Source organism: Colias eurytheme, chromosome 13, assembly GCF_061535395.1.
Source record: "Colias eurytheme isolate Ceu_HAF_F1 chromosome 13, ilColEury1 Martin Lab GWU primary, whole genome shotgun sequence".
NCBI classification, from domain to species: domain Eukaryota; kingdom Metazoa; phylum Arthropoda; class Insecta; order Lepidoptera; family Pieridae; genus Colias; species Colias eurytheme.
Genome location: NC_142992.1, coordinates 10246545 through 10272713, shown reverse-complemented (window position 1 = coordinate 10272713; position 26169 = coordinate 10246545). Strand labels below are relative to the sequence as shown.

General features: G+C 38.4%; 2 protein-coding genes across 2 annotated transcripts in view; one reads left to right on the top strand and one right to left on the bottom strand.

Annotated features, from left to right (window-relative positions):
* The first annotated feature begins 1775 nt into the window (after positions 1 to 1775).
* On the top strand, positions 1776 to 3723 carry LOC149903649 (uncharacterized). Its single transcript, XM_090108820.1, has one exon. It carries the CDS (start codon positions 2017 to 2019, stop codon positions 3721 to 3723), a length of 1707 nt encoding a protein of 568 aa, XP_089964946.1. The 5' UTR covers positions 1776 to 2016.
* A 4403-nt stretch (positions 3724 to 8126) lies between these two features.
* LOC149903648 (contactin-1a) overlaps positions 8127 to 26169 on the bottom strand; it is a 48311-nt gene continuing 30268 nt past the window's right edge. The window contains exons 3-6 of the mRNA XM_090108685.1: positions 21711 to 21822; positions 10135 to 10325; positions 9623 to 9752; positions 8127 to 8340 (exon numbers count right to left, since the gene is read on the bottom strand). Coding sequence (XP_089964811.1) covers positions 8183 to 8340; positions 9623 to 9752; positions 10135 to 10325; positions 21711 to 21822 — 591 coding nt within the window. The 3' untranslated portion in view covers positions 8127 to 8182. The remainder of the gene's footprint in view (positions 8341 to 9622; positions 9753 to 10134; positions 10326 to 21710; positions 21823 to 26169) is intronic.

Genomic DNA, 26169 nt, shown 5'->3' with positions numbered 1-26169 from the left:
TTCATATATTATTTAGATATGTATAAAAGTTAGTAAGGAATATATTTTAAACGCGAATTTTAAAATAGCGTGTTATAATTGATTGAAAAAAAAAATAATTTTTAAAATAATTTTCATAAGCTCAACGTAAATTTCCTATTGAATATTTTTTTATGAAAGCAAAGAAAGAAAATTATTAACATGAATATTTATTTTTTAGAGAAGCAAAAATATTTATTTTTTATATTGTCTAATTATTTTTTCTCAAATCATAAATAACACGTTATAGGCCACGTTAGTTTAGTGCAAATATACTTACATAAATTTAGCTTTTAAAACCATACCCTAGGTATAAATATAATAATTACTTTCTAGTAATATTGCATTGCTTTTGTATTGCTCATATTATTGTTCTTTTACTTAACGGTGCTTTTACATCAAACGAACATAGAACTAGAGCAAGAGTATTCTTTCGTGATCTTTTAGTGTAAACGAAAACTCGTATTCAGTGTTGTTCAGTGTTAGAACATTGCATAGAATCTTTTCGAACGCACTAAGAACAACGAAATAATGTTCTACGCGTGTTTACACTAAACGAATTTGACATAGTGGGGTTAGAATGAGCATTCGGTCGTTTGATGTAAATGCACCGTAATATCCTAAGAGAGATAAACGCCACCTACAATCTAGATTATGTGAATTGTCTATGATTGTCACAGATGATATAATATGTCAACCATAGACACCAACTATATACAGTGTACAACATAACTATATGTATTAAAGAAATAGGCCTATATGCACCTATAAATTTATATTCCACTCTAATGGGAAAAAAGTCAATTGTAAATATAAAATATCTAATTTTTTATCAGAAAATTTTAATGGAATGTTACCATTAAATATATCTCTACTCATATTCAATGTACTTGTATCCTAAATTAAAGGCTACCCTACATTCCTGCTCTTTATAAAAAAAAAGACTCGACATTCTATTTTCCAGATCTTAGATGAATTATCACTTTTTGCTTCTAATAGCTAAAAACTTAACCATTTATCATCCCAATACTCAATTATATTTTTCCTTATTTATAATATTGAAACTAGGCGACAAGGCGACGATAATTCCTTATTCACAATTTAAATCCCTTATTCACAATTTTCCATGATTTCTTAGAAAAGTTCTTGGTCTTTAGTTTATGGTCCTTTGAGGAATAGTTTTTTTATAATCAATTTATGGGGTTTGGCGGCGTCACTCGCGTCCGTAGGTTTTAACCACCTAATTATAATAGGCTTGCCCTACACGTGCCCCCCGGGTGGTGCCAACCGAGTGACAACTGGCCGGAGGGCTGCTAAATAATACTCCTAGGTGATGGTATGTGCGCAGCATCACCTAGTACTGGGGTTGGGGCCGATGAGGCCGCTGTGGAGCCGAAAGGGCCCAGCCCCAGATAGCGGCTGGCGGGTTTTATCCCGGCAGGCGTACTGCAAACTGGAGGGGAGAGGAGGAGAAAAATGGAAGCAGGTTTTAAAAATGAACTACCCCAGGAGGGTACCACCAAGGGTGGAGAATCCCTCCCTGAGTCGAACTCAGGCAGCCCCACGTATTCTGGGGGGGGCAAAAACTTGCTTAAAGAAACTGTCACTGAGGAGGTGGGATCCCAGGCCTCCTCGGTGTCAAATACTACTGGACCGAGAAACACTATTAGTGCTTTAGGCGCTGGGCCCCCGGGGAAACCCAAGGGACCAAAGCCTGCAAATTTGGGGCGGGGCTCTGCTTCGGCCAAGGTGACGCGACCACCCCCGGGCTTGTGTTGCCGACCTGCGGCTGAGGCGGGGCCTCGTTCTAAACACGGCCATCCTAAGGGAAAACCCAAAAAGTTGGCCAGCTCGGCGTGCGCTTCTCCGCCGAGCTACACTGAAGCCTCGGCTGACGTGGTGAACGAGTTGAGTAGCGCATCAAACCAAAAAACACAGAAACCGACAGCGGAACGAGTTGTTGCGTCAAAGTCGCGACCAGCCGGTGCACCGACGACCATGAACAGAGGGACCTCAGAATACCTGACGGGACCGAAGGAATTGGTTGAAGGAAATCCGGCTTTGGGTGTGACCGAGATGCAATCGTACTCCCGCCACCCTACAACATTACAAAATCCTACAGCGGAACAAGCTGCTGCGTCAAAGTCGCGACCAGATGGTGCACCGACGACCGCGCACGGAGGGACCTCAGAATGCCTGATGGGCCCGATGGAACTGGTTGAAGGGAATCCGTTAGTGGGTGTGACTGAGAAGCAATCATGCTCCCGCCCCCCTACAAATTTGGTTGTCCCCACTGCGCCGAAGGTTGGGCTGCGGGGGACCCTCGACCCTGCAGGGGAGAAATCTCCTGCGGGGCCTGAGTCGTGTCGCCCACAGTCATCGGTCGGTGGTGATCTGTCCTCGGACTGGACCGTTGTTCCCCAACAGAGTCGCAAAGCAAAGAATGCACCAGTTGGGAAACACCAAGAAAGCGACCCATCAGGGAAGCGGACCTCCAACTCGAGCGTCGGAACGACAAAAAACCGATTGAGCAGAAAACGACGACGCAAATTAATGGCTCGTGATCAACTACAATCTGAAGTAGATAAAACTACCGGCCCAAATCCGCATGTGCCCGCGGCTATGAGCGGTTCAGCTGCCGCTGCTACGGGTTCCGGACCAGGGCCAAATCGGCATTCAAAACCCGTTCAGACAAGCTCGAGAGACCATGCTGGCTCTAAAAGATCGCGTCTCGATGACACTATATCACCGAGAGGGGCGAAAAAGAAGCCATGCCTTAATGAGTCCCGGGCAGTCCATTCCGCGAGCTATGCGGATGCAGTTAAAGGTGATCTAATTGTGGCGATAACGTCTGACACACCAACTGGTCACCTCAACCAAGAACAAGCCGACCACATCCTGGCATCACTCCAACCCTTGCTTCATCAGGAAGCATTGAACTATAGGGAAGGAGACGCTCGCATCCTATTTAAGGGCAAACCCATATTTAAAGGGGGCGTCCTTAAGCTATGGTGCGACGATGCGAGGACGGTGGATTGGCTCAAAGCAGCCACCAAGAAGGTTACACTGCCCTCTGGTGACAAAATCTGCGTCAGAAGACTTGCGGACGTGCCGCGTAGAGTGCGCTGTGGCATCCTGCTCCCAGGTGTGTGGAAGGATATGAAGGTTGTTGGCCTTCAACTCCAGTACCACAATGACTGGGCGCAGGTACACCGCTGGTTGCTCCTTCGGGCTGAGGTACAGGAAGCGGAAACGTTTGTTGTCGTCAGCATACCGGAGGATTTGGTCTCTACGGTCATGGAGCATAACCGATGCCTAGGATTCTTCTTTGGCTCGGTCTATATTAAGTTCCAGGGGCCAAAGGGTAAATTTACCGAACGGCCCCCCGTATGGAACAAACCAACGGTGGAAAACGTGACCACGTCTGCAAAGTCGGTTTCTGACTTAAACAAGGCTGCAATACCGCCTAGTTTAACAACAGAAAGTGAGGAGCAAGCCACAGCTCCCTCCACATCGCGCGACACAACTGATGCGCCTATGGAGGTGACGCCTGACGATGAACTCATCCTGCTCTCAGTAGATTCGGGCGACCTAGAGTCGGCTGATTCGGAGAGCAGTGATGAGTACACCAGAAGGTTCGGTGGCTTGGCCCTTGGTCAGGAAGAAGGGGGGATGCTATCTGATGATGGCGAACCCCTCATCTGAATGCCACTTTCTTCAGGCAAACCTCCAGCACAGTCAGAGCGCTACGGCTCAGCTCAGGAAATGGCTGGAGGTAACCACTACGGCCATTGTGCTTATCCAAGAGCCGTGGGTAAGCAACTCTGGCAAAATCAACGGCCTCACTAACATCGGAGGTAAGATTATTTCCATAACAGGTTCTAATAAACCCAGATCCTGTATTTATGTCTCTAATAATCTACAAGTGCATCCACTAACAGAATTCTGTTCTAGGGATGTATGCGCCATCCTACTACTAGGGGATAACAACTACAGGCCCAACATTGTGATCGCCTCGACGTACATGCCGGCAGACGAAGACCCACCACCGCGAGAATTTGCCAGGCTGGTGGAGTACTGCGCGGGAGAGGGTCTGGAGCTTATCGCTGGTACAGACTGCAATGCACACCACCCCCTATGGGGGATGCCTACAGGTAACAACAGAGGCAGAGACCTTGTTGAATACTTATTTACAACTAGTCTTAATTTAGTAAATACAGGTGCTGAACCAACCTTCGTTACTCGCCGATGTAGAACTATCATTGATCTCACACTGGCGACCCCTGGCATCATAGATAGCATTAACAACTGGCACGTGTCAAAGGAGGCTTCTTGCTCCGATCACAGGTGGCTACGTTTTAACCTACAGGTTAACACTATTACACCCATTCCTACAAGGAATCCCAGGAAAACTGATAGGACACTCTATCGGGCCCATCTTGAAAACCTCCTCGCGAATTCATGCTTTCCAGACAGAATAATGCTTATACAGGATTTAGAACGTCTGGCAGAGCAACTAACTACAAATATTATTTCCAGCTATAACACTGCCTGCCCACTGCGGGTAACGAAAGCAACAGGTGCCAAACAGCAATCCTGGTGGGGACCGGAACTTGCCAAACAAAGACAATTGGTCAGAAGATCACTGAACCGTGCAATGAACACTAACTGCGACCACGATTGGAACACTTACAAAGTAAACAAAGCTGAATACAAAAGACAAATAAGATTCAGAAGCAGTGCAGGATGGAAGAAATTCTGTGATGGCATTGAATCCTGTAATCAAGCAAACAGAGTGCGCAAAGTCATCTCCTGCTGCAATACGTCCAAGCTGGGATCGATCAAAAAATGCGACAACACTCTTACAAAAACACCAGCTGAGACGGAAGCTGTTCTGATGCAGACACACTTCCCCGGCTGCAAATTCATACAACGACATGAAAGGAAAGACACAGCAACCCACACACCATGTGAGGAAAACTGGAGTACTGCTGAGCTCATAGTCAGTAAGGAAAAAGTACAATGGGCAATCGACAGCTTTCAAGCATACAAGGCACCTGGTCCAGATGGTATATACCCGGCTTTACTACAATGGGGGGGGCCGGTACTCACGTCTCACCTATCTGCCATTCTGACATCCAGCCTCGCTCACGGCTATATACCGACCAGCTGGAGGACTGTTGATGTTATTTTCATTCCTAAACCAGGGAAAACAGACTACACGGATGCGAAAGCCCACAGACCTATCAGCCTCACATCCTTTTTACTCAAAACATTAGAACGGCTCTGTGACAGACACATTAGGGATACTGCCCTCGTGCGTATTCCATTACATCGGAACCAACATGCTTACAGCCACGGTAAATCTACCGATTCGGCCTTACACTGTGTAGTGTCCAAAATAGAAGAAGCCCTACAAGAAAAATCAATGTGCTTGGGCACTTTCGTAGACATTGAGGGAGCTTTCGATAAGACACACTACTCAAGTATACAAAATGCCCTATCACAGCATGAGGTTAACCCCACAGTAGTCTCATGGATTATAAACATGCTAGGCAGTAGAGAGATACAACTTAGCAAGAATAAAACAAAGAAAGTGCTGGTCACCAGAGGCTGCCCACAAGGGGGAGTTCTCTCACCGCTCCTGTGGAACCTAGTTGTGAACGACTTGATCAGCACACTAAACAAAAACAAATTCCATACCATTGGATATGCAGATGACCTAGTAATACTTATCTCTGGTAAGTTCACGAGTGTTGTCTGTGAAATTACACAGAGAGCTCTATCAATAGTTGAGCGCTGGTGCAACAAATATGACCTTTCAGTGAACCCGCGCAAGACGGAACTTGTTCTATTCACTAACCGACGCCTTCTAGGAAGCTACCAGCTACCAAAGCTATTTGGCTCCGTACTTCAGTTATCGAAAGAGGTTAAGTACCTCGGGATTACCTTAGACGATAAACTCAACTGGAACAAACACCTTGAGAATAAGATCGAAAAAACAAGCATTTCTTTCTGGCAGTGCCACAAAATGATTGGTAATAGATGGGGGCTCTCCCCGAAAGTCACAATGTGGCTCTACAAAACTGTCATAAGACCAATGCTAACTTACGGCTCTGTGGTTTGGTGGCCAAAGACACAACAATCGGCGGCTATAAGCAAACTGCAGAGATTTCAAAGACTCGCCTGTCTGGCAATCACTGGCAGCATGAGCACAACACCGACTGCTGCGATTGAGGCAATGCTCGACCTGCCACCCCTACATCTTTTTGTAAGACAAGAAGCTCTAGCGACAGCTGTAAGGTTAAAGACACAAAACCTATGGAGAATGGTGCCTACAGCACACAGTAAGATCTTAACTATGGCAGCTGAGAAGGAGTCCTCACTCCTTGCCATAAGTGATAAGATCCCAAAACAATTCATCTTTGACAAGAAATATAAGATACAGCTACGTGAATACACGTCAGAACACAACGGCGTTGAAGACCTACTAATCTTCACGGACGGGTCTAAGACTGGAAATGGCACGGGTGCTGGGGTCTTCTCTGAGGACCTAAACATTAACATCTCGCACCCCTTGGGACCCCATAATACAGTCTTTCAGGCTGAATGCCTAGGACTTCTACTTGCAGCTTCGGCCATAATTAAAAGAAATGTAACAAACTATTCGATTCGGATCTTATCGGATAGTAAAGCAGCACTCATGGCAATCAAAAGCCATGAATTCACTTCAGGGTTGACCCTTGAGTGTCACTTAGCCCTCACTAAGGTATGTGACCTGGGAAATTCCCTAGTATTACAATGGATAAAAGGACACAGTAGCTCACGTGGAAACGATGCTGCTGATATACTAGCCAGAAGGGCATCTGAAACACCGGTCATGGGACCTTTTCCCATTATACCGCTACCTGCTAGCTGGACCCGGATGATGATTACCCAGCTCACTAGCACTGCTCAGAGAGCGGAATGGTCATGCAGATCTGATTGCAAGCAAGCCAGAGAAGCCCTACCGGACATTGACTCGAGACTTGCACGTCGGCTTCTCAACCTACGTAGAGTGCAACTACGCGTAATAACAGGGACCCTCACAGGGCACGGCCCCTTTAACAAACATCTCTTCAATCTAGGGATCACAGACAGTCCGCTATGCAGAGCATGCATGGAGACCGAGGAAACGGCAGCCCACGTCATCATGGAATGTAAGGGGGTTGCGGAGTACAGGGCAAGACACCTGGGGTCTCCCGGGTCCCTCCCCGAAGCCTTTGGCAGCCCTCACAAGCTGCTTGGCTTCATGGAGGAGCTCGGGTGGTTTCAATTTTAGCTGGTTTCCCCCACCTCCCTCTCTCACGCAAAATAGGCGCTTGACGTCGAGTTGCGGAGAAATGCCCGTATTATTATTTATTATTATTATTATTAATCAATTTATGAAAAACGCGAAAAAGCCTTTTTTCCTAATTTTTCTTAGAAATATGATGGAAAATTGTGAATTCAGCTACATACACAATAAATGCTAACTCTCGACGTACTCAGTAACGACCTTAACCTTTGAGACAGTGTAACGATTTTTTTTCGCTATAGCTATAGCTTCGAAATAACGTTTGAGATTTCCATCCGTTTTCTAGATGCCATCAATTACCTCCTGATAACGGATTAGGGTCGCTACCTTTAGGTATTAATCTATCTATTGCCTAAAGGCGCCCTTTAGCTACCAGTTCCTACTCGTTTGGTATAAAAACAGGCGTGTGTAACGGCTATTATAAAGACTATGTAGCTCAATCACTACTTCTACGTAGAAACCGAGAAATAACGACGCCGAATTTAGCTCTATCACCGTCTCTACATATGAAACAAAGTTAGAATCACACACAGACTCTATCGCTCTACCACCATTTACCCGCTACGTATATTTAGAAAGTAGAGTCGCGCTTAGTAGAGCTTTTATCACCCTACCACCATTTACCCGCTACGCATAACTAGAAAGTAGAGTCACGCCTAATGTAGAGCCTATGTAGCGCTATCACAAACTCAACGTAAAAAGAGAGCCACTCTACCACCATCTGCCCGCTATAAATAACCAGGATATAGAGTCACACACAAACTCTATCACGTTATAGAGCCGACTCTACAAATAGAACAGAAAGTAGAGTCTCGGCAGCGGCTGGGGCTACAAGGCCGGCTCACCTGAGCGCCGCCACTCGCGGCACAGCACCGCGCACGTGCCTGCAGCGAGCACAGCGAGTGTTCCCATCACAACGCACACCGCGGCCACCCACGTGCGTGTGTCGAACGTTTCAGCGCCTTCCAGGAAGTGCTTGTAGAGCTCTGTGGAGAGATGGTTGGATGTGTTTGCAAAATGTTATATAATGTATATCAATATCATTAAACAAGCAAGCGTTCCCATGACCACGCACACTGCGGCCACTCAGGTACGCGTATCGAAGGTTTCCGCACCTTCCAAAAAGTGCTTGTATAGCTCTGTGGGGGGAAATTGTTGGGTGTGTTTTATATAAAGTAACTCTATTGAAAGGTTTGTTTTACGGATGATGTGTTTAGAAAAATTTATAAAATGTAAATAATTAAACGAGAACAGCGTTAACTAGCGTTTCCATGACAACGCACACAGCGGCTACCCAACTACGCGTGTCGAATGTTTCAGCACGTCAGCACCTTCCAGGAAGTGCTTGTAGAGCTCTGTGGGGAGAAATTGTTGGGTGTGTTTGGTATAAAGTTAATCTGTGGAAAGGTTTGTGTCTGGAAAAGCTAAGGTATATAATGTAAATCATTAAACGAGCACAGCTAGCGTTCCCATGACAACGCACACTGCGGCCACCCACGTGCGTGTGTCGAACGTTTCCGCACCTTCGAGGAAGTGCTTGTAGAGCTCTGTGGAGAGATGGTTGGATGTGTTTGGAAAAAGTTATATAATGTAAATCATTAAACAAGCTAGCGTTCCCATGACAACGCACACTGCGGCACCCACGTGCGTGTGTCCAATGTTTCAGCACCTTCCAGGAAGTGCTTGTAGAGCTCTGTGGGGAGAAATTGTTGGGTGTGTTTGGTATAAAGTTACTCTGTGGAAAGGTTTGTGTCTGGAAAAGCTAGGTATATAATGTAAATCATTAAACGAGTACAGCTAGTGTTCCCATCACAACGCACACCGCGGCCACCCACGTGCGTGTGTCGAAGGTTTCAGCGCCTTCCAGGAAGTGCTTGTAGAGCTCTGTGGAAATGTTTGTTATGTGGAAAGTGTTTTTGGTAATATAGTAATGTGATGAAGGTCATTAAATAGTTTAGTTTGTAAAAGATTTCGAGTGAAAAGCAACAGGAAAAGTGTAGACCCGTGTCTGTTTTGAAATATGTACAAGAGGATATGGTTAAATTGTAATAAAACCATAGTAAATTGTAAGTTATCAGTTTGGTTAGAAATAAATTTATATAATATAGAGTGAATGAATGAGCTGTATTCTATTATGGTCATTACGAAGATAGAACCTTGCTATGACGGTCGATTATTGAACCATCGAGCGTTTAGAGTCACATGACATCATCCATCACTATCATCACCACCGGTAACCATAGCAACGGTTACTATGGCAACACTCACCAGCCTCCTGGTCGCTAAACAGCGTAGTGGCGAGCACTTCTACGGGTGGTCCTGGACCAAGCACATTGTTCGCCCATACACGGAACCAGTATGATGCGTTAGGTTCTAGGTGGTATACGTCGATTTGGCGCTGAAATGTTATAAGGAGGTCGATTATTACAAAAGAAAAAGTTTGGCTAATACATTTCGGCTGAAATTAATAAAATTAAATAACCCCTCTATGATTTACGATAAATTTTATTCCCCAAAATTGTAGTATAGTGAAACTATATCAACATCGTCAATTAACTGCAAAAATGTGACCATACACACTTTTTAGTGCCTGTTATTTATTTTTATTTCATAGTAGTAATAATTTCATTCAACTAGACATCTTTTAGAAGCTTTTTAATCTATATATGGAGATAAATTAATCGGCAGTTTCCCAACTGCCGATTAATCAGCTTTTACGGAAACGAGCCGGCAAGGAACTCTGTAGAAGCTATTCCTAGCCACTCATATTCTAAACTTACCGAATTAGGACTAATATGGTTGGGGCTGATCGGCCGCCACGCCTCCAGGCTGCCGTTCACAGGCATCGCGGAGCGGTACTGTGCTGTGAAGTCTATGATCGGATGCCCACCGTCACCAGCCACGTTCCATAAAATGATGGCCAGGATGGTCGACGCGTGGACCGTCACATTCACTAACGGGGGAGGTTCCGCTGAAAAGGAAAAAGATAATATGAGTATTATATTATTCACTAATCGGGAAGATTCTGCTGGAAGGAACACGTTTTGAAGTTTAAGATTGAAGATGGTAGTGGTCTTTTGTTAAGTTATGGGCCGATGCCATGAAATATGGTTATTTTACCAATGTTGTTAACGATAACATAAAAGTATTTTGTCTATATTTCCGTTTTATAAGTAATAAGTTTTCTATGTCGGTAGGTTTGAAGCAGATAGAGAGAGAGATATATTATGACTTATTTATTAGATATGGAAGTTTGCCTTGCCTTTGGTGCATTCATTATGTTGTTATCTTTAGAGATAAGCATACACACCAAAATGAATAAGCAGCACATCCGTAGATATAGAATGCACCAAAAATATATTTCAGCAGTGAAATATTGACGTTTCTCATAATTAACGAGATACCGAGAGCTACTCAAAATTCGTTAAGCATAGAAGTACTTGCGGTTTTAATTACAACTGCTACACAGAACCCGTGCATGCCGAAAAATTAATGATCTGTTTAAAGGTGCTGACGTTTTTTATCTCCGCTCGATGTTGAAGCTGTCCCAAATTAAAAAACGCGTAATGACCTAAAATTTAAGAGATCCGGATATTGCTGAATATGTTATAGTGGACCCAAGAAACTCTACACGGACAAGTATTTATTTGCCCTTAATCTTTTTCGAAATAAGATTGTTATAATCTATATTCCTTTAATTTAAATGTGTGCGTGTACTAGTGTACACACGTAAGAAGTGAAACTTCTTTATGACCTTATTTTTCAAAAAAAAATTTACTATAATTGCAACTTTACAGAAATACGTCGAATCACGCGTGGTAGGGATAAGACAAAGATGGCGGGTAACAGAAAAATGTCACGCGTAACGAAAATATGTTACACTAAATTTTTTTCCAACCCCGATAAAGAAGTTTCACTTCAAAAAGAAAATTAAACTTTTCAGTCTTTCATTTTCTAAGAATTGTTATGCCCAGTTACAGAAACAGTTTTTCTGCGGTGGATATTTAATTTCTTTTGTTTTAGCGAAGCAAAAGTATTTCATATTTTTCAACAAACATATATTTTTACATGATCTTTTCTCGTATTGCAATAGGGCCTATAAAGTTTTTGAAGTAAACTTCTTTATCGGGGTTGGAAAAAAATTTAGTGTAACATTTTTTCGTTACGCGTGACATTTTTCCGTTACGCGCCATCTTTTTCTTATCCCTACCCCGCGTGATTCGACGTATTTCTGTAAAGTTGCATATAGTAAATTATTTTTTTAATAATAAGGTCATAAATAAGTTTCACTTCTTACGTGTGTACACTAGTACACGCACACATTTTTTTTAAATATTACAATGCAGATTTTTCGAATGTATGTTTTTCATTTTATTCATCATTTATCCAAGACAGTTAAGTCTTTTAATAATTTTATCAGCGACCCAACCCTGTTGGATTAAAGGCAACATAAACAATTTAAACAGGCACCATTAAAGTACAAAGACAATTTATTATAATACTACCTCATTGCATGTAAATGATGGCCTGATGACGGGTTTCGGATAATGCGACATTGCATAATGAACGGAAAGTCAATTATTTGCCGTATTATTGCTGATGCGTTCTAGAAACAACTAAATATGCAGTTCCACTTTGGTACTATGTAACAAAGAATTGTATTCATTTCGATAATTTTATACAGGTATAGCTGGAGCCTGCGCTTTTAATGAAGTGGTAATTGGTATCTTTACAATGAGAAGTAGCTTATGGGCGTACTGCAAAACCAGACTATAGTCTAAATCTGTATTAAATTTTATATTAAGTAATCTCTCATCTCACGTAGGTATTCATTAGTAACATTAGAAAATAGTATAGTATAGATAAGTATACATTTGAAGTGTAACTACAAACAACAAACAAATAATCACATCATAATAGCCGCAATAACTATCATTTTGTACATAAGAGACTTTAATTTTCAAAGAACTTAATTTATTTCAATCTTCTCTTTGACAGAACCCTCCTTATATCCTCCATCCACTTTTTCTAACTCATTTGCATCATAGATTTGGCTTCCCCTAGCGTATCCTGTAAGGCAGTATCGATCGATCATCAGCAGCGCTTGTATGCAAATTCACGACCAGCACGCAAGGGCCCACTGTATTTGCATTCACTTATCCGTTATTTTGATTTGTCCGGGATTTCCATTCCACTCCCAACTCTACAAAGGCTCAGTTCAATGAAAAAAGATATTGTAGATAGTACCTTTGTTTAGTGTTAGCCGGATTTCTTTATTTTCAGTCTATTCCTGGTCTTACAAAGGTTCTGTTCAATGGAAAATGTACCTTTGTTTTGTGTTGGCTGGATTTACATTTTCCAGTCCATTCGCGGTTCTACAAAGATTCGCTTTAACTAGGGGAATTACTTAAAAAAGTGAATGGACGTATCTGTTAATTTGATTTTGCTCGAATTACCATCCATTGTAGTGTAGCTGTTATTTGTTGTATATGTTTAAAAGCTAGTAAACAGTATTTGACTAGAATACTGAATGCGTTGAGCGAAATTAGTTTGGTGACGGTCGGAGCAGTTGGTTAACATATTACAAGATAGTCGGTTTGGGTTTGATATTTCTAATATTATTATATTTTATTAGCTATCTCGGCTCGGTTGTTCTGTCTTACTCCACTTAGGTTTTAGGAGTTTGAAAAATAGATGTTGTGCGATTGTTAGGTCTACCCGATAACCACGAAAAGTAAGCAGTTTCGTGAAAAGTATGCTAAAAATAAGAAAATAATATAAAAGGACTAACATCGATCCGTCTAACATAAATCTATTTTAATCACATTTATTCCTGCGATACTCCACCTTATCAAAATAGAACTGTATGAATATTTTAATCACGCTAATGTATTTCTGTTTACGAATCAATACTAAAACGTTCATCTGCAAATTGTGTGCTTGGAAAGGGAGAAGGTACTCCACTGACGCCGTTTTTACCTAACGACATAGCGACGATGATATATCGGTCATTTATACTTGATGATATATCGTGATATGGTAACTCATAACACAATTTTGTCATTGCATTTTTGGGTGTATCAGTTATTACATGTATCAATGTAAAGACCTACAAGTAGGTAATTCATTTGCCAATTTCATCAAATTCTTAAACTATATTATCTAAACATATAATTACAAATTGATAATAAATATAACTAGCAGAATAAAACTAAATAACATGTACTATTTATTATACTTATATCTACATATCAAGCGACTTTCATGTCGATCATTTTGATTGGAGCCTTATCCGTCGTTCCTTTGAGAAATATCTTTTATACGCCGCGCCGCTTCATATTGACAAGTGAGTCGTGTTTGCATACGAGTTATACAAATATTATACGGAAATAAATACTTCTTTCCCAGTTATATTCATATTGATTCGTTTAAAATTAAGTTTACCTATTTTATTTTCTAGACATTATCTTAGACTTCTGGATAAAAATTACTATTTCATAATAATATTAATTTTTATCCAGAAGGGTTTGAATTTTGTATTTGCTCTAGTGAAAAAAAAAATTTGTACAAAAGGAAAAAAAAAAGTTCAATTAATTTTAACTTATTTTGTAAGCGCGTCACGTTTCACCCTTCTCTGTACAAATTTCCATATCCTATTTCAACTATGTTAATTGCTTTGTCCATCTCCAAATTGAAATTCTGTGAATTTTATCAAATTCATCCATTAATAGCGAACGTACCTTTACGTTTACCTACACACTTTTTCATCAAATAAAACGCTTTTATTATACAAAAGGCCTATCTATACTAATATTATAATGCTGAAGAGTTTGTATGTTTTTTTTTTGAACGCGCTAATCTCAAGAACTACTGGTCCGATTTGATACATTCGATGTTGGATAGCCCATTTATCGAGGAAGGCTATAGGCTACATATCATCACGCTAAGACCAACAGAAGCGGAGCCAAGCGGGTGAAACCGTACCTAAGTATGGAGATAGTTAAGAGACTAAAGAGTCATATAGGCCTCTTATGACCGAGGTGAAACATCGTATTACGACAGGAATTTCCTCTTCCAATTCGGACGAGGTCGGTAACATCCAGTTCACCATAGACAAAACAAATCACTATCATCAGGGAATTGCTCTCATAGATTGATAACAAGACAGACTCTGTCTCTACCAACACATGATCAGTGGTTACTGGCTGTAAACCAGTTACATCTCCATATTAATTGGCGACAGATGTCCCATCTGTTACCCTAATTGCTTTTTATTGTCGTTAACGAAAGTAGGCAGCCTACCTCAACGTCTAATGGGTAGTTAAGGTCAATTTGTTTGGGCGGGAATATGTTCTATGTACAATTCGAAGAGTGCTTTTGAAGGAAGACTAAACTAGTCGAAAATGCAATGCGTAGTTTTCGTAACATTTTTAATACCTAGTTTTCAGGAGTTTAAATAGCTTTGATTCTAAGATTATAGAAACATTTTACTAGAACCATAGCAGTGAAATAGATACATAGTTTTTTCAAAGATAATGTTTTTGAAACACTGCCTAATACACCCGCAATAACATCGAACCATCTCTGCCGTTCTTATCAATTACAAATTTACCAGTAAATTTCACAGTGATCTTTTTCCTATAGAATTCTTAAAAGGTACATGTTCTGTGTGATTGAATAAAGGAGAGCCTTACAAATTGATATTTGTAGGATCGACGCGCACTGCCAAATATGAAAGTCGATGGAAAGGGGAGTTTCCTAATTACTTAGTGGCAATCAGATACCCTTCGGCAAATTCAATAACGCTTTGAAAAGTATTTGGCAAATGATGGCTGGTATGTACCTACATATTTAGGGAATGGTTCATTAGGCTGTCTTTGAGTTACGGAAATATCATTATTTGTGTTAGGTTTGTCTTTTTCTTAATATAGGTACACTGTCTTATATGACTGTCCTTCCAATAAGGGGTTTGTGTTTGTATGAATAACTTTGCACCATCTAAATACCTTAAATCTGAACATATCATTCTAGTTATACAAAATACACCTTCAAAATCTAAAATTAACAAAATTATTATTATGTATATTAATTTCTACGCAAAAATACAACATGAACGGGAAGACGCGAGAAAATATACATATCCACACCGACTATCTGGCTTATACTGAATAAATAACTACTGAAAATTTCAACACACATAAAAGTGTTAATAAAAACACCCAACACTGAAACTCTTGCATTCACCAATTAAGTGCAGCAATGCACTCAAACGCCTACAAAGATATGCTAACTCTTTTGAAAGTGTCGTTACTCGTTGCATATGCAAGTGAGGCATTAATATTATAAATGGATGGAGATTGTTAGGAAAAGTAGGTTCTTTTTTTCGAAAAACGTATACTTAGTCATATTTGTTATACGGATAGTTCGTGTTCTTCTTCAGAAGTATAGTCAACTAGAAAATTGTAGTATGTAGTAAATCGTAGTTAAGAATTTACTTCTGTATAAACTGTATAAATAGATGTAAGCTGGAAGAGACTATTCTCCACAACACAGGGAATCCTAGTGTGGAGATTACTGCATTGTATTATTTTCGGAATGTTTTAGTAACAACTAGCTTACCGCCCGCGGCTTCGCCCGCTTTGTCTAAAACCCAATAAATTATATACTAAAACTTTCCTCTTGAATCACTCTATCTATTTAAAAAAACCGCATCCAAATCCGTTGCGTAGTTTTAAAGATTTAAGCATACAAAGGGACATAGGGAAAGAGAAAGCGACTTTGTTTTATACTATGTAGTGATAATGATTTTTGTATTTTTTCTTGCTTTGGGAGAGGAACATAATTGGTAACAATGTATAGTAATATCAGTAATACGATATAGTTTGTCCTCTCGTAAGTTTGATCTCTATCAATTCCTTATGTAGACCGCGAGGACTTAGGTCGCTATATGGTCAATTTTAATCCTGTGGTCAATTTTCTTCTTATAGCATTTACTGAGGATTAATTACAGATTACAGATGAAGAGTTGACCTCTTAACGGAGTTAATAAACTTATTGGGATTAAACGAATTCCAATAGCAGATCAAAGTCAGAAAGTTGGCTTAAACAGTTGGGAACTAACCACTTCGAGTATCGCATCAAATTCAACTACACGAATGACCAGCTTCGATTGACCCCTTTTAAATTTTGATCGTTGTTCAAACGATTCATCATTTCAAAACTAAATATAAATATGCAACACTTGCTTTAAATATATCTTAAAAATATTTAAATATGATTGAAGTACTCCGGTAAAAAACATATACTTGTACAAAAATACAAGACAAATAATATTGAAAAAACAAAAAACACGTTCTACTACACGAAATGATTTTTTATCGCCTAATGTGTGTGTAAACGTGATTTTACGTTTAGGTTGAAATTGATTTATATTTTGATAAGAAAAACCATAAATATTTTTTTACTATTAATTTTACTACTATTTCATAACTACGCTACTTATCTTCGGAAATTAAGATACAGTAAAAATAAAATAGTTCAGAAATGTCACAGGAAAAGGGGTGGATCCAGCCCTTTGAAATAGTTTTAGGTCACAGTGATCGGTCAAGGTCAATCGATCAGGATTTTGTGATGGTCACAAGTCTATACCGATTAAAGGCATATCCATCTTGCCCAAGTGTGAATCTGCCCTTGCAAGAACAATACGATTTAAGGAAATACATTCTCTTATAATCTATACTAATATTAGCAAGTTGAAGAAGTTTTTTCTTTGGTTAAATGCATTAATCTCAGGAATTACGGGTCCGATTTTAAAAATTCTTTCAGTGTTAGATAGCCCATTTATCGAGGAAGACTAAAGGCTTATATATCTTTACGCTAAGAACAATAGAAGCGCAGCAATGCGGCTAAATCCGCGAGACACAGCTAGTACATAATGTTTTGAAAATTAAACGCTAATGTCCGCAAAGTAAATTAATGGTTGCACATGTCCACGCGTCAGATTCTGCTGAGCAAAACCCCGGAAGATTAATGGCTCTAAGACTTACTTGACGGTTAACTTCTTGGTAACGAGGACTTTCTTGGTAACTGGAAAGTTCTTATGGGATATAGTGGGATTTCTTAAAGATTTTGTTCATGTTATAGCCATTTTTAGAATGTCGAAATTTTCAGCGTTTCGGTGATGGCATTTTGACAACAAACAGTTGAAAAATATTGTAGGCTATATGGTGTTAAATATCACAAAATGTCGTCAAAAGTGGAAGATGATCGACGTGAAATAGTTGCATGCGAATGCTTGTTTATATTTTCATAAACAAAAAACATATACAAATATGTTCATCAGTTTTCTTTACTCTTTGTTATAGAAGTCCATGCATTCTTCTTTACTGTACTATCACAATAACTCTCAATACCATACCTTTAAAATAACTCAAAGTAAATAACTTATATAGCCTGTATATTGATCGGATGTACTTCTAATAATCGTACCGCAACAGTGTACACGATACGTATAAAGGAAGCCAGTGTCATTGCAATCAGGGGGGCAACGAAGCGTGTATGATCACTGATGTTTTATATCTACATCTAGATTATAGATATCTATAGTTATGCTAGCTGTCCCGGCAAACGTTGTTCTGCCTTACTCTTATCACTAGAATCATAACAATGATATTTATTAAATGTGGTTTGGGAGCAGCTGAAGATTTGAGGAATTGAGTTACTATTTAATCACAACCCCTATGAAAGATCGATTTCCTTTCGTATGTGCACAAATTGTTATTTTTTTATTATTGTTTTTAAAGGTTAGTACGAGTATTTTTTAGAAAGAAAAGTTTAAGTACTTGTTATGTAAACATAGATCATACTCTGAAATCTGAATAAATTAAATACAAATAATGCTTAATACCGTTACTACTGTTAAGTAAAAATAGTCAAATATAAAAATTATGAACGAAAAGATTAATAACTTCAGTTCTGCACTTCTTACTTATTTCTAGACTGCTTTGGACAAAAAAGGGACAGCTAAGTATATTAAAAAATATGAACAATATAAAAACAAATACCTATTTCAAATTTATTATTTCCCAGCGGGAGTTTAGCGAGATTTTAGTATCAAGAAATGAAATCCTTTTTAATTAAAACCAGACTTGGTTTGTGCGAATTCAAAGTTAGTAGATGTAATGTAGGTCAACAAGTATTATCTCTAGGAATATTAATGTATTGTACATTTATTTTCTTGAGTTTGTTTACGAATGGCAAATACATAAGATTAACATTATAACGGTTTAAAAACGCGATGTATTAGTGATTTCATCTATACTAATATTATAAAGAGGAAAGGTTTGTATGTATGTATGTATGTATGGTTTTCACGCATAAACTACTGGACCGATTTTGATGAAATTTGGCACAGATAATCTTTAGACCCTGAGAAAGAACATAGGCTACTTTATTGCGAAATATGTACCACGAGCGAAGCCGGGGCGGACCGCTAGTATGATATAAAAACTAACTATGTACCTACTTTATTTAATCATTTTTTTAACTAGTAACGAATAAGGCCGCCAATTGAATGATATATATATTTTACATCTACCAACTTTGTTTTATATATTACTTAACTCTTATACAATAAATAACTATAAATTCAACTAACGAAAGCAGGAGCAGCAAATACGGATTTTACGACAGGGTATTGCCCCTCATTTACCGGAAGGATCGATTTTTATATTTGTGTGAGTAGAAAAACTCTTAAAACATAGGAGAAATCCACAAAATATTTGTATACTAGATCTCCGCCCTCGGCTTCGCTCGCGATATCAAAGAAAAACCCGCATAGTTCCCGTTCCTGTAGGATTTCCGGGATAAAAAGTAGCCTATGTCTTATTCTGGCTACCTATATACCAACTTACATTGGAATTGGTTTAGTAGTAAGAGTAATAAACATCCATCCATCCTTAAAATATAAACTTTCGCATTTATAATATTAGTAGGATATATCTATAAATGAAACCCGTTTTCCTTGGTCACAGCATCACGCGTGAACGGTTGGACCGATTTCGATAATTCTTTTTTATAATATTCCTTGGAGTACGATGATGGTTCTTATGATGTAAAGAAAACGTAGATATCTACCACGGGCGAAGCCGGGGCGGACCGCTAGTATTTTTCATCAGGTCATCTAGTCATAATAAATATTTTATAGAGGTAGATATTAAACAGCTATTTCAAGGACGTGAATATAATAATTTCACGTGATACTGTCGCTATAGAATAAACACAATGTCATTAACACGGTATTGTTTTTACTATTTATTATTTATTTATATCTTTCTGACGACTTTGTATATTTACCAACGTAAATTATTATTTTTTGTATTTTAGAGAATAATTTATAGTATTTCTATGTGCCTTTAAAAAGATTTCTTTCCATATCTGGATGTGTTTTTTACCATTTTGTTTTGACACCTTCCAAGCTGGTGAGTTTGAATTATTAAACGAATAAAAATATCTGGTACAGAGTCTGAACATCTAACAAAAAATGCATTTTTTGTATGCTCTATGCACGCACTGTTACTTTGAAACTTGACGTTTAAATTCAAGTTACTCTACTCACTATAAACCACAATATAAGTCCTTAAAATCATTTTCTCACTCTACACAACCATTTATCATTGATCCCTCCTCTCCTCAACTACCCGCAAATCATTTCACGGTAGTTGGTACATCCCGGGGCTCAAGCAAGTCTGGTCGTTATAATGATAGTCATTACCCGACCTTCACGTTATGCGTTGTATGCATGTGAAAATTGCAGTTGGATGGGCGTTTTTCTATTTTTAGCTTGCATTATTTTTAACCGATTGTGAAAAAGGAGGTTATTGTTGACATGTGTTTGTATAAAAAGTTTATTATTTAATTACAAACAGACAGCTCACAACATAATTTAAAATATAAGGATGATAAGATGAAGAAAGTTGATACTTTAATAAACAGGCTAGGCCATTAATTAAATGGCTGATTCAGCTCCTAGTAAATAACAGTGCAACCGTCTTTATTAAATAATGAACCAGAACCTGCTCACCTGTACCTATAGGTATCAAAGAAACTACCCAGTCCACACTTTTATATCATACCTACTAGCGGTCCGCCCCGGCTTCGCCCGTGGTACATATTTCGCAATAAAAGGTAGCCTATGTTCTTTCTCAGGGTCTAAAGATTGTCTGTGCCAAATTTCATCAAAATCGGTTGAGAGGTTTAAGCGGGAAAGCGTAACATACATACATACATACATACATAATTACAAACCTTTCCTCTTTATAATATTAGTAAAGATTGGAGATTCATATAACTCTTGGTTTATAGACCCTTGGCACTAGAATATTCGACATTTTCTGCTGGCTTCCAGCCACATGAAATACGTTAAACTCATAAAAATTGATCGTCCTCTTGAGTTGTTCCCGTGTGAACGTGAAACGATTGGATCCCGATGGTGATGGATACTTTAAGAATTTTCCAGAAGACTGATCATTTACTTGGTAATAAAGAAATTCGATCAATGAACTATGAAGTCGATGTGAAAAGCATCTGCCCTATATCCTAATAACGATGTCATTATTTATTATTATTTGTATGAAGCAGTAATTCACTTCAACACCTTTTATAATTTTTTTTTAGATATTGGATTTGACCACTATTGGAAAATATTTCTGATGATAAATACATACCCACGAGTGATGCGTTGATCATTTCATTTACTAGTTTTCCGTTCGCTTTTTAAAGACTAAAAAAATATTAATTATTAATTAATTTATAAAAATAATTATACTTTTCTCAAGAACCACGCTATTCGTTAGTGAAAACAGAATGAAAATCGTTGTAGTTGATTTTGATGTTTTCGCGAACAGATAGACGCGACAGAGGACTTTTTATAATATGTTGTGATGTCTGTTCTTCCAAAATAAGGAAACCTATTAGTCGTTAAGTATCCACTACAAGTTTTTCTCATTTTAGAATTTAAATGCTCGTTTGTGAAATAGCCGGAAATATTAATTACTGACCCGCAAATTCATAACAGAGTGAATGAGACTCGCCATTTCCTCTTACAATTTCCAACATTTTTCATTGATGCGCTGCTTCTACGACGTGATGATACAAGAGTCATCTCATTCACCTCGTTTGTATGGTAATCCTACAATAAAGTGTGTTTTACATTCTTCAGTAGTTTCTGATATCAGCGCACTCAACCACACTAAACTTTCAACACTGAAGTATGTTCTACTGCTTCAGACCTTTCCAAATTTTGCACCTTCCAACAAACTCTTCTGCCATAAAACCTTAGTGCTAAAGAAGAACTTACTTCTGACAGTGACGTTAACTCTATCAACGAAGGAAGTTTCGTTTTCCACACCGCACTCGTAGAGGCCCTCGTCTTCTACCCCCACGTGGGGTAAAAGCAAGCTGCCGTCCACCTGGGAAAGATATAACAATTTAATATTTTAGCCATATCATTAGTGTATCCCTTGCTGTTCTTAGCAATGGTTTAAGACGTCGTTAGGTTTGGATGTGTCTTATTTTTTTCCCCTCAAAAATTTGTAAAGAAAAACAGAAGCCTGAACAGTGATCAACTCAGACACTTAAATAATTTTCTAATAATTTAGATGTAGTCTGAAATTTCATTATAAATTTTCTCTTTATCATTTGATTCATGCTGAAGCGACGTTACGAACACTATTAAAATCCAAGACCCAGGAAACATTTTTAAATCATTCTTTTCATAATAAAACGAGCTACTAAAAATATGAAGCCGTCCGTATATTCTTTCCTGCAAATAGATTAACCTAAATCAAATTCACCTACAATTTACCGGCATACTAAACTACAATCACCGGAGACATTTTACGTATTCATTCTATGCATTTGTGACAGGGGAAAATGACACTTAGACCCCTGTAATAGAACTGCATTTCCCGTATCCTCCCTTTTGCTTTTACTACCCGTTTTGCCCTGAAGAAATACACTTTTATGGCACCCGAATGACCATCGGTCTATATGATTAATAGGCTGTAATATCCAACCCCATTTCAGTTTCATTTATATGAATTAAACGTGAATCACGCCGGTTTCTGAATGTAGAGATTATGATGATTTTGATAATTTCTTTTAAATTTGTTTTTGACTGACTTAAAAGATTTAATTTGAATTTGTTTAGTTTGTAGGTAACGAAAATATTCTTAAAGATTAAATTATTGTGATCATAATTATTTTAAAGTGTATTAGATTTTTATTAGATCTCATATTATAAATTTTAGAAATGAAAATGCTAAACAGAACGCAGAGATAACGCTTAATATTTAATGTATTTTGACTTTAGTACCTATGTAATAACTTATTTACTCTTAAAAAAATATTTCCTATTTTTAGCGTGTAGGCGTTCCAAACGTAGGATGAGATTAGATGTGACGGACCATCTAAATTAATTTTACAGCTGTTAAATGCGTAGGATGGATAAATCTTGTTGGAGATAATATTATGGTCTGGTAAATTTATACTACGTTAGCTAAGCAAATTAATTTCTACGTTATCTCTGTTTCCTTTTAGAGGACAGCAACACATCCATCTCCTAGTGGCGTGGATGCTTATGGTCGCGTGTATCGCTTAACACCAGGCGACACGTCTGCTCGTTTGCTATCCTATAACATTAATTGACGACGCGGTTGGCGCAGTGGTAAAGTAACTGCCTACTGAGGCACTGAGTCCCGGGTTCGATCCCCAGTCAGGGCAAATATTTGTGTGATGAACTCAATTATTTGTTCTTGGGTCTGGGTGTTATTATCAATATATGTATTTATTAAATACTAGCGGTCCGCCCCGGCTTCGCCCGTGGTACATGTTTACGTTTTCTCTACATAAGAACCATCCTCGTACTTCAAGGAATATAATAAAAAAAGAATTATCGAAATCGGTTCAGCCGTTCTCGAGTTATGCGCTTACCAACACATTTTGCGATTCATTTTTATATATAAGATTATATTTATCGTCGCCTAGTACCCACAACACAAGCCTTAATTGAGCTTACTGTGGGACTAGGTTGATTTGTGTAATAATGTCCTATAATATTTATATTTATTTATTTATTTATATTAATAAAAACCTGTACGGATAAAGTACCTAGTAATGGGAATCCGAATAAAAAACTATCCCTATGCAAAATTTGCGTGAAAGAGAGATACATAAATAAGTTACGAGTCCATAACAGTAATTGGCGGATAGGACAGTAGGATATTATAGCCCACTCAACGGGTTTCGGGTTTCCCAGCTAATTTAGGGTAGGGCTATTATTATTTTGTTTTACTCTTTATAGCCACACTTGAGCAATAATGCCTACCATTATGTTTGAGAACAGCTTTTCACGGACGTAAATGCTGTTAAATTGTATGCATAGTGGTCCGTTTTTGGGTGCCTTTTGCTCTTTTGCGGAATTTTCAAGTAGTTGCCGTTTGTGATAATAATAAAACAGGTCGGTGTATAGCCACAGAAAAGTACGACGAATTAAAATTTTGTTGAATAGCTGTTTATACATAGAATTGAAAATAATATGTAGAATAGAGAAGAATATGAATCTCCAATAGTTTGGGAATCCAAGATAATAAAAATCCTGAGGCATTCTCAATCCTGACACTCAGTGGCGTGCCTAGGGTATAAGGACTGGGCAAGCCCAAATTTTTCAAAGTGTTTGTTGGGTACCCTTTTCATGAATAAGATACCTACCTAGGTATACTGTGTAATTATGTTCGTTATAAAACTTATAAAAAAACGTGAACATATTACCTACATACCGAATCAAATCTTTTAAATTTTCACGCGCGCCCTCAAACAGTTGAGTCAAACGTTTATCATTAAAATCGATAAATTATATAAAACTGTATGACATTTAATTATATTATTAATAAAATTGTACAGATCATTTATATTCTAATTCAAAACGCCAATCTTTCTGAAGGAAAGATTTTATAACATCGGAATTATAGAAAGTAGGTGTTTGTTTTAGAATTCAATTAAGTAGGTACCTAACAGCTACTTTTCTATGGCAATTACCTAATACAGAAAGGCGTTCTTGGCCAAATAAATACTTATACGTATTTCTTAATAATTAATACGTACCTATGAATACGATTTAACGATGAGAAAGCACGCTCCGTGGAAGAACTACTACCTATTTACTAGCAGGAATCGTAACTAACAAAATATGTGCAAGTTTCAACAGCTGGGGAAAGGCTTCTTCTAAGTTATTCTCATTCATGAAATCGTTCGTAAACATTACAATTAAAATTTCGTTTATGTGACTTACTAGTTTCGGTAATGCACAAATCGGGAGTTGGTTTTGATGAAGAAATTAATAGTTTTTCAGTAAAGTTTAATGATTTTACCTTTCCCCCGCTGAGCACAAAGCAAACCACCACAATTTACAACACAATCTGCTGTCGCGACACGTATTTTACCACAAAATTCGAAAAACTTAACCTAAATTACACCGATATAATCACCCGCTCAAACAAACTATAATTTAACAATAATATTCACGACGTTCGTTCGCGCAATCGTAACTATCTTCACACTGTTAAAGCCGGGCCTTTTTTCCCTTAGAAATTGCTATAGAGTTCTATAGCTAGGTATGTATCTGTCGTGGCCATATCGTAGATTTGCTCATTTCATGATATGATCGATCATTTCGTGAAATGGTCGCATTTCATGAAATGCTCGAATGTCTATTGGCCACATCATGATGTGGTTTGGGCAGATCAATGATAAGAAATCGTTTCTCGATATGGCCAACTAAACGCGCGGTTTTTTCATGAAATGATCAAAATTATTTGATCATATCGTAAAATAGTTACATTAATTATTGGTAGAGGCGCTGCAAGCGCTGTGTTTATGTGATAAGATGGCGGCCGCTGGCAAAAATTTAATTATTCGCAATTTAAAACTTCATAGTTCGTTTTATTACAATATGAAGAAAGTCATAGCAAATAATTTACGACGAAGAGGTTCGAGTACTATGGAAAATGCGGATATCTTATATTGAGGAAAAAATGCGTCTAAAATCCTTTACATAAATATATTTACATATCCTATGTTATTATAATTGTTCCTTTTTTTAAAAAAGCGATTCGCTTCTGGCACTCGCCGGCCGCTGCCGCGGCACGCTCGCTTTGCTCGCTCGGCTCGTGCGTTCTTTATTAAAGTCTAACCTAACCTAACCTAAATGTTTTCTATTGCAAAAACCATTCGCTTCTGGCATTCGCCGGCCACTGCCGTGGCACTAACTTATATGACAATAAACAAGTTCTAAAAATATTCAGAATTTTTTAATGTTTTATGGACTTTATATATTTTATACGATCTGGCCAAATGTGGATGACCATATCGTGAAACGTTGACGATTTAACGATCTGATCAAACCATGTTGGCCATTTCATGAAATGCGACCATTTCGTGAAATGGCCACTCATATCATGAAATGATCAAATCTACGATATGACCACGACATATCTACTCCGACGAAATTTCATACGTTAGAAGAGATGAGCGCAAAGCCCGGTAAAAGCCCACGCGTGCAAGCGAGACACCGCACTGTTTATAATCCATCGAATTTAGGTTGTAACGTCCAAATAAAAGGTACGACCTTATTCCGATAGCAAGAAGGATGAAATTAAAAAGTTTACTCGAATTCGTCATTGTTTTATGCTAGGCGTATTATACGTATTATATTATATTATTGTAGGTGAGTTTTCATTGAATTCGGAGCAGATTATGAA

Coding starts and splice junctions, on each gene's coding strand:
- LOC149903649 (XM_090108820.1), top strand. CDS start 2,017: ATGAACAGAGGGACCTCAGAATACCTGACGGGACCGAAGGAATTGGTT.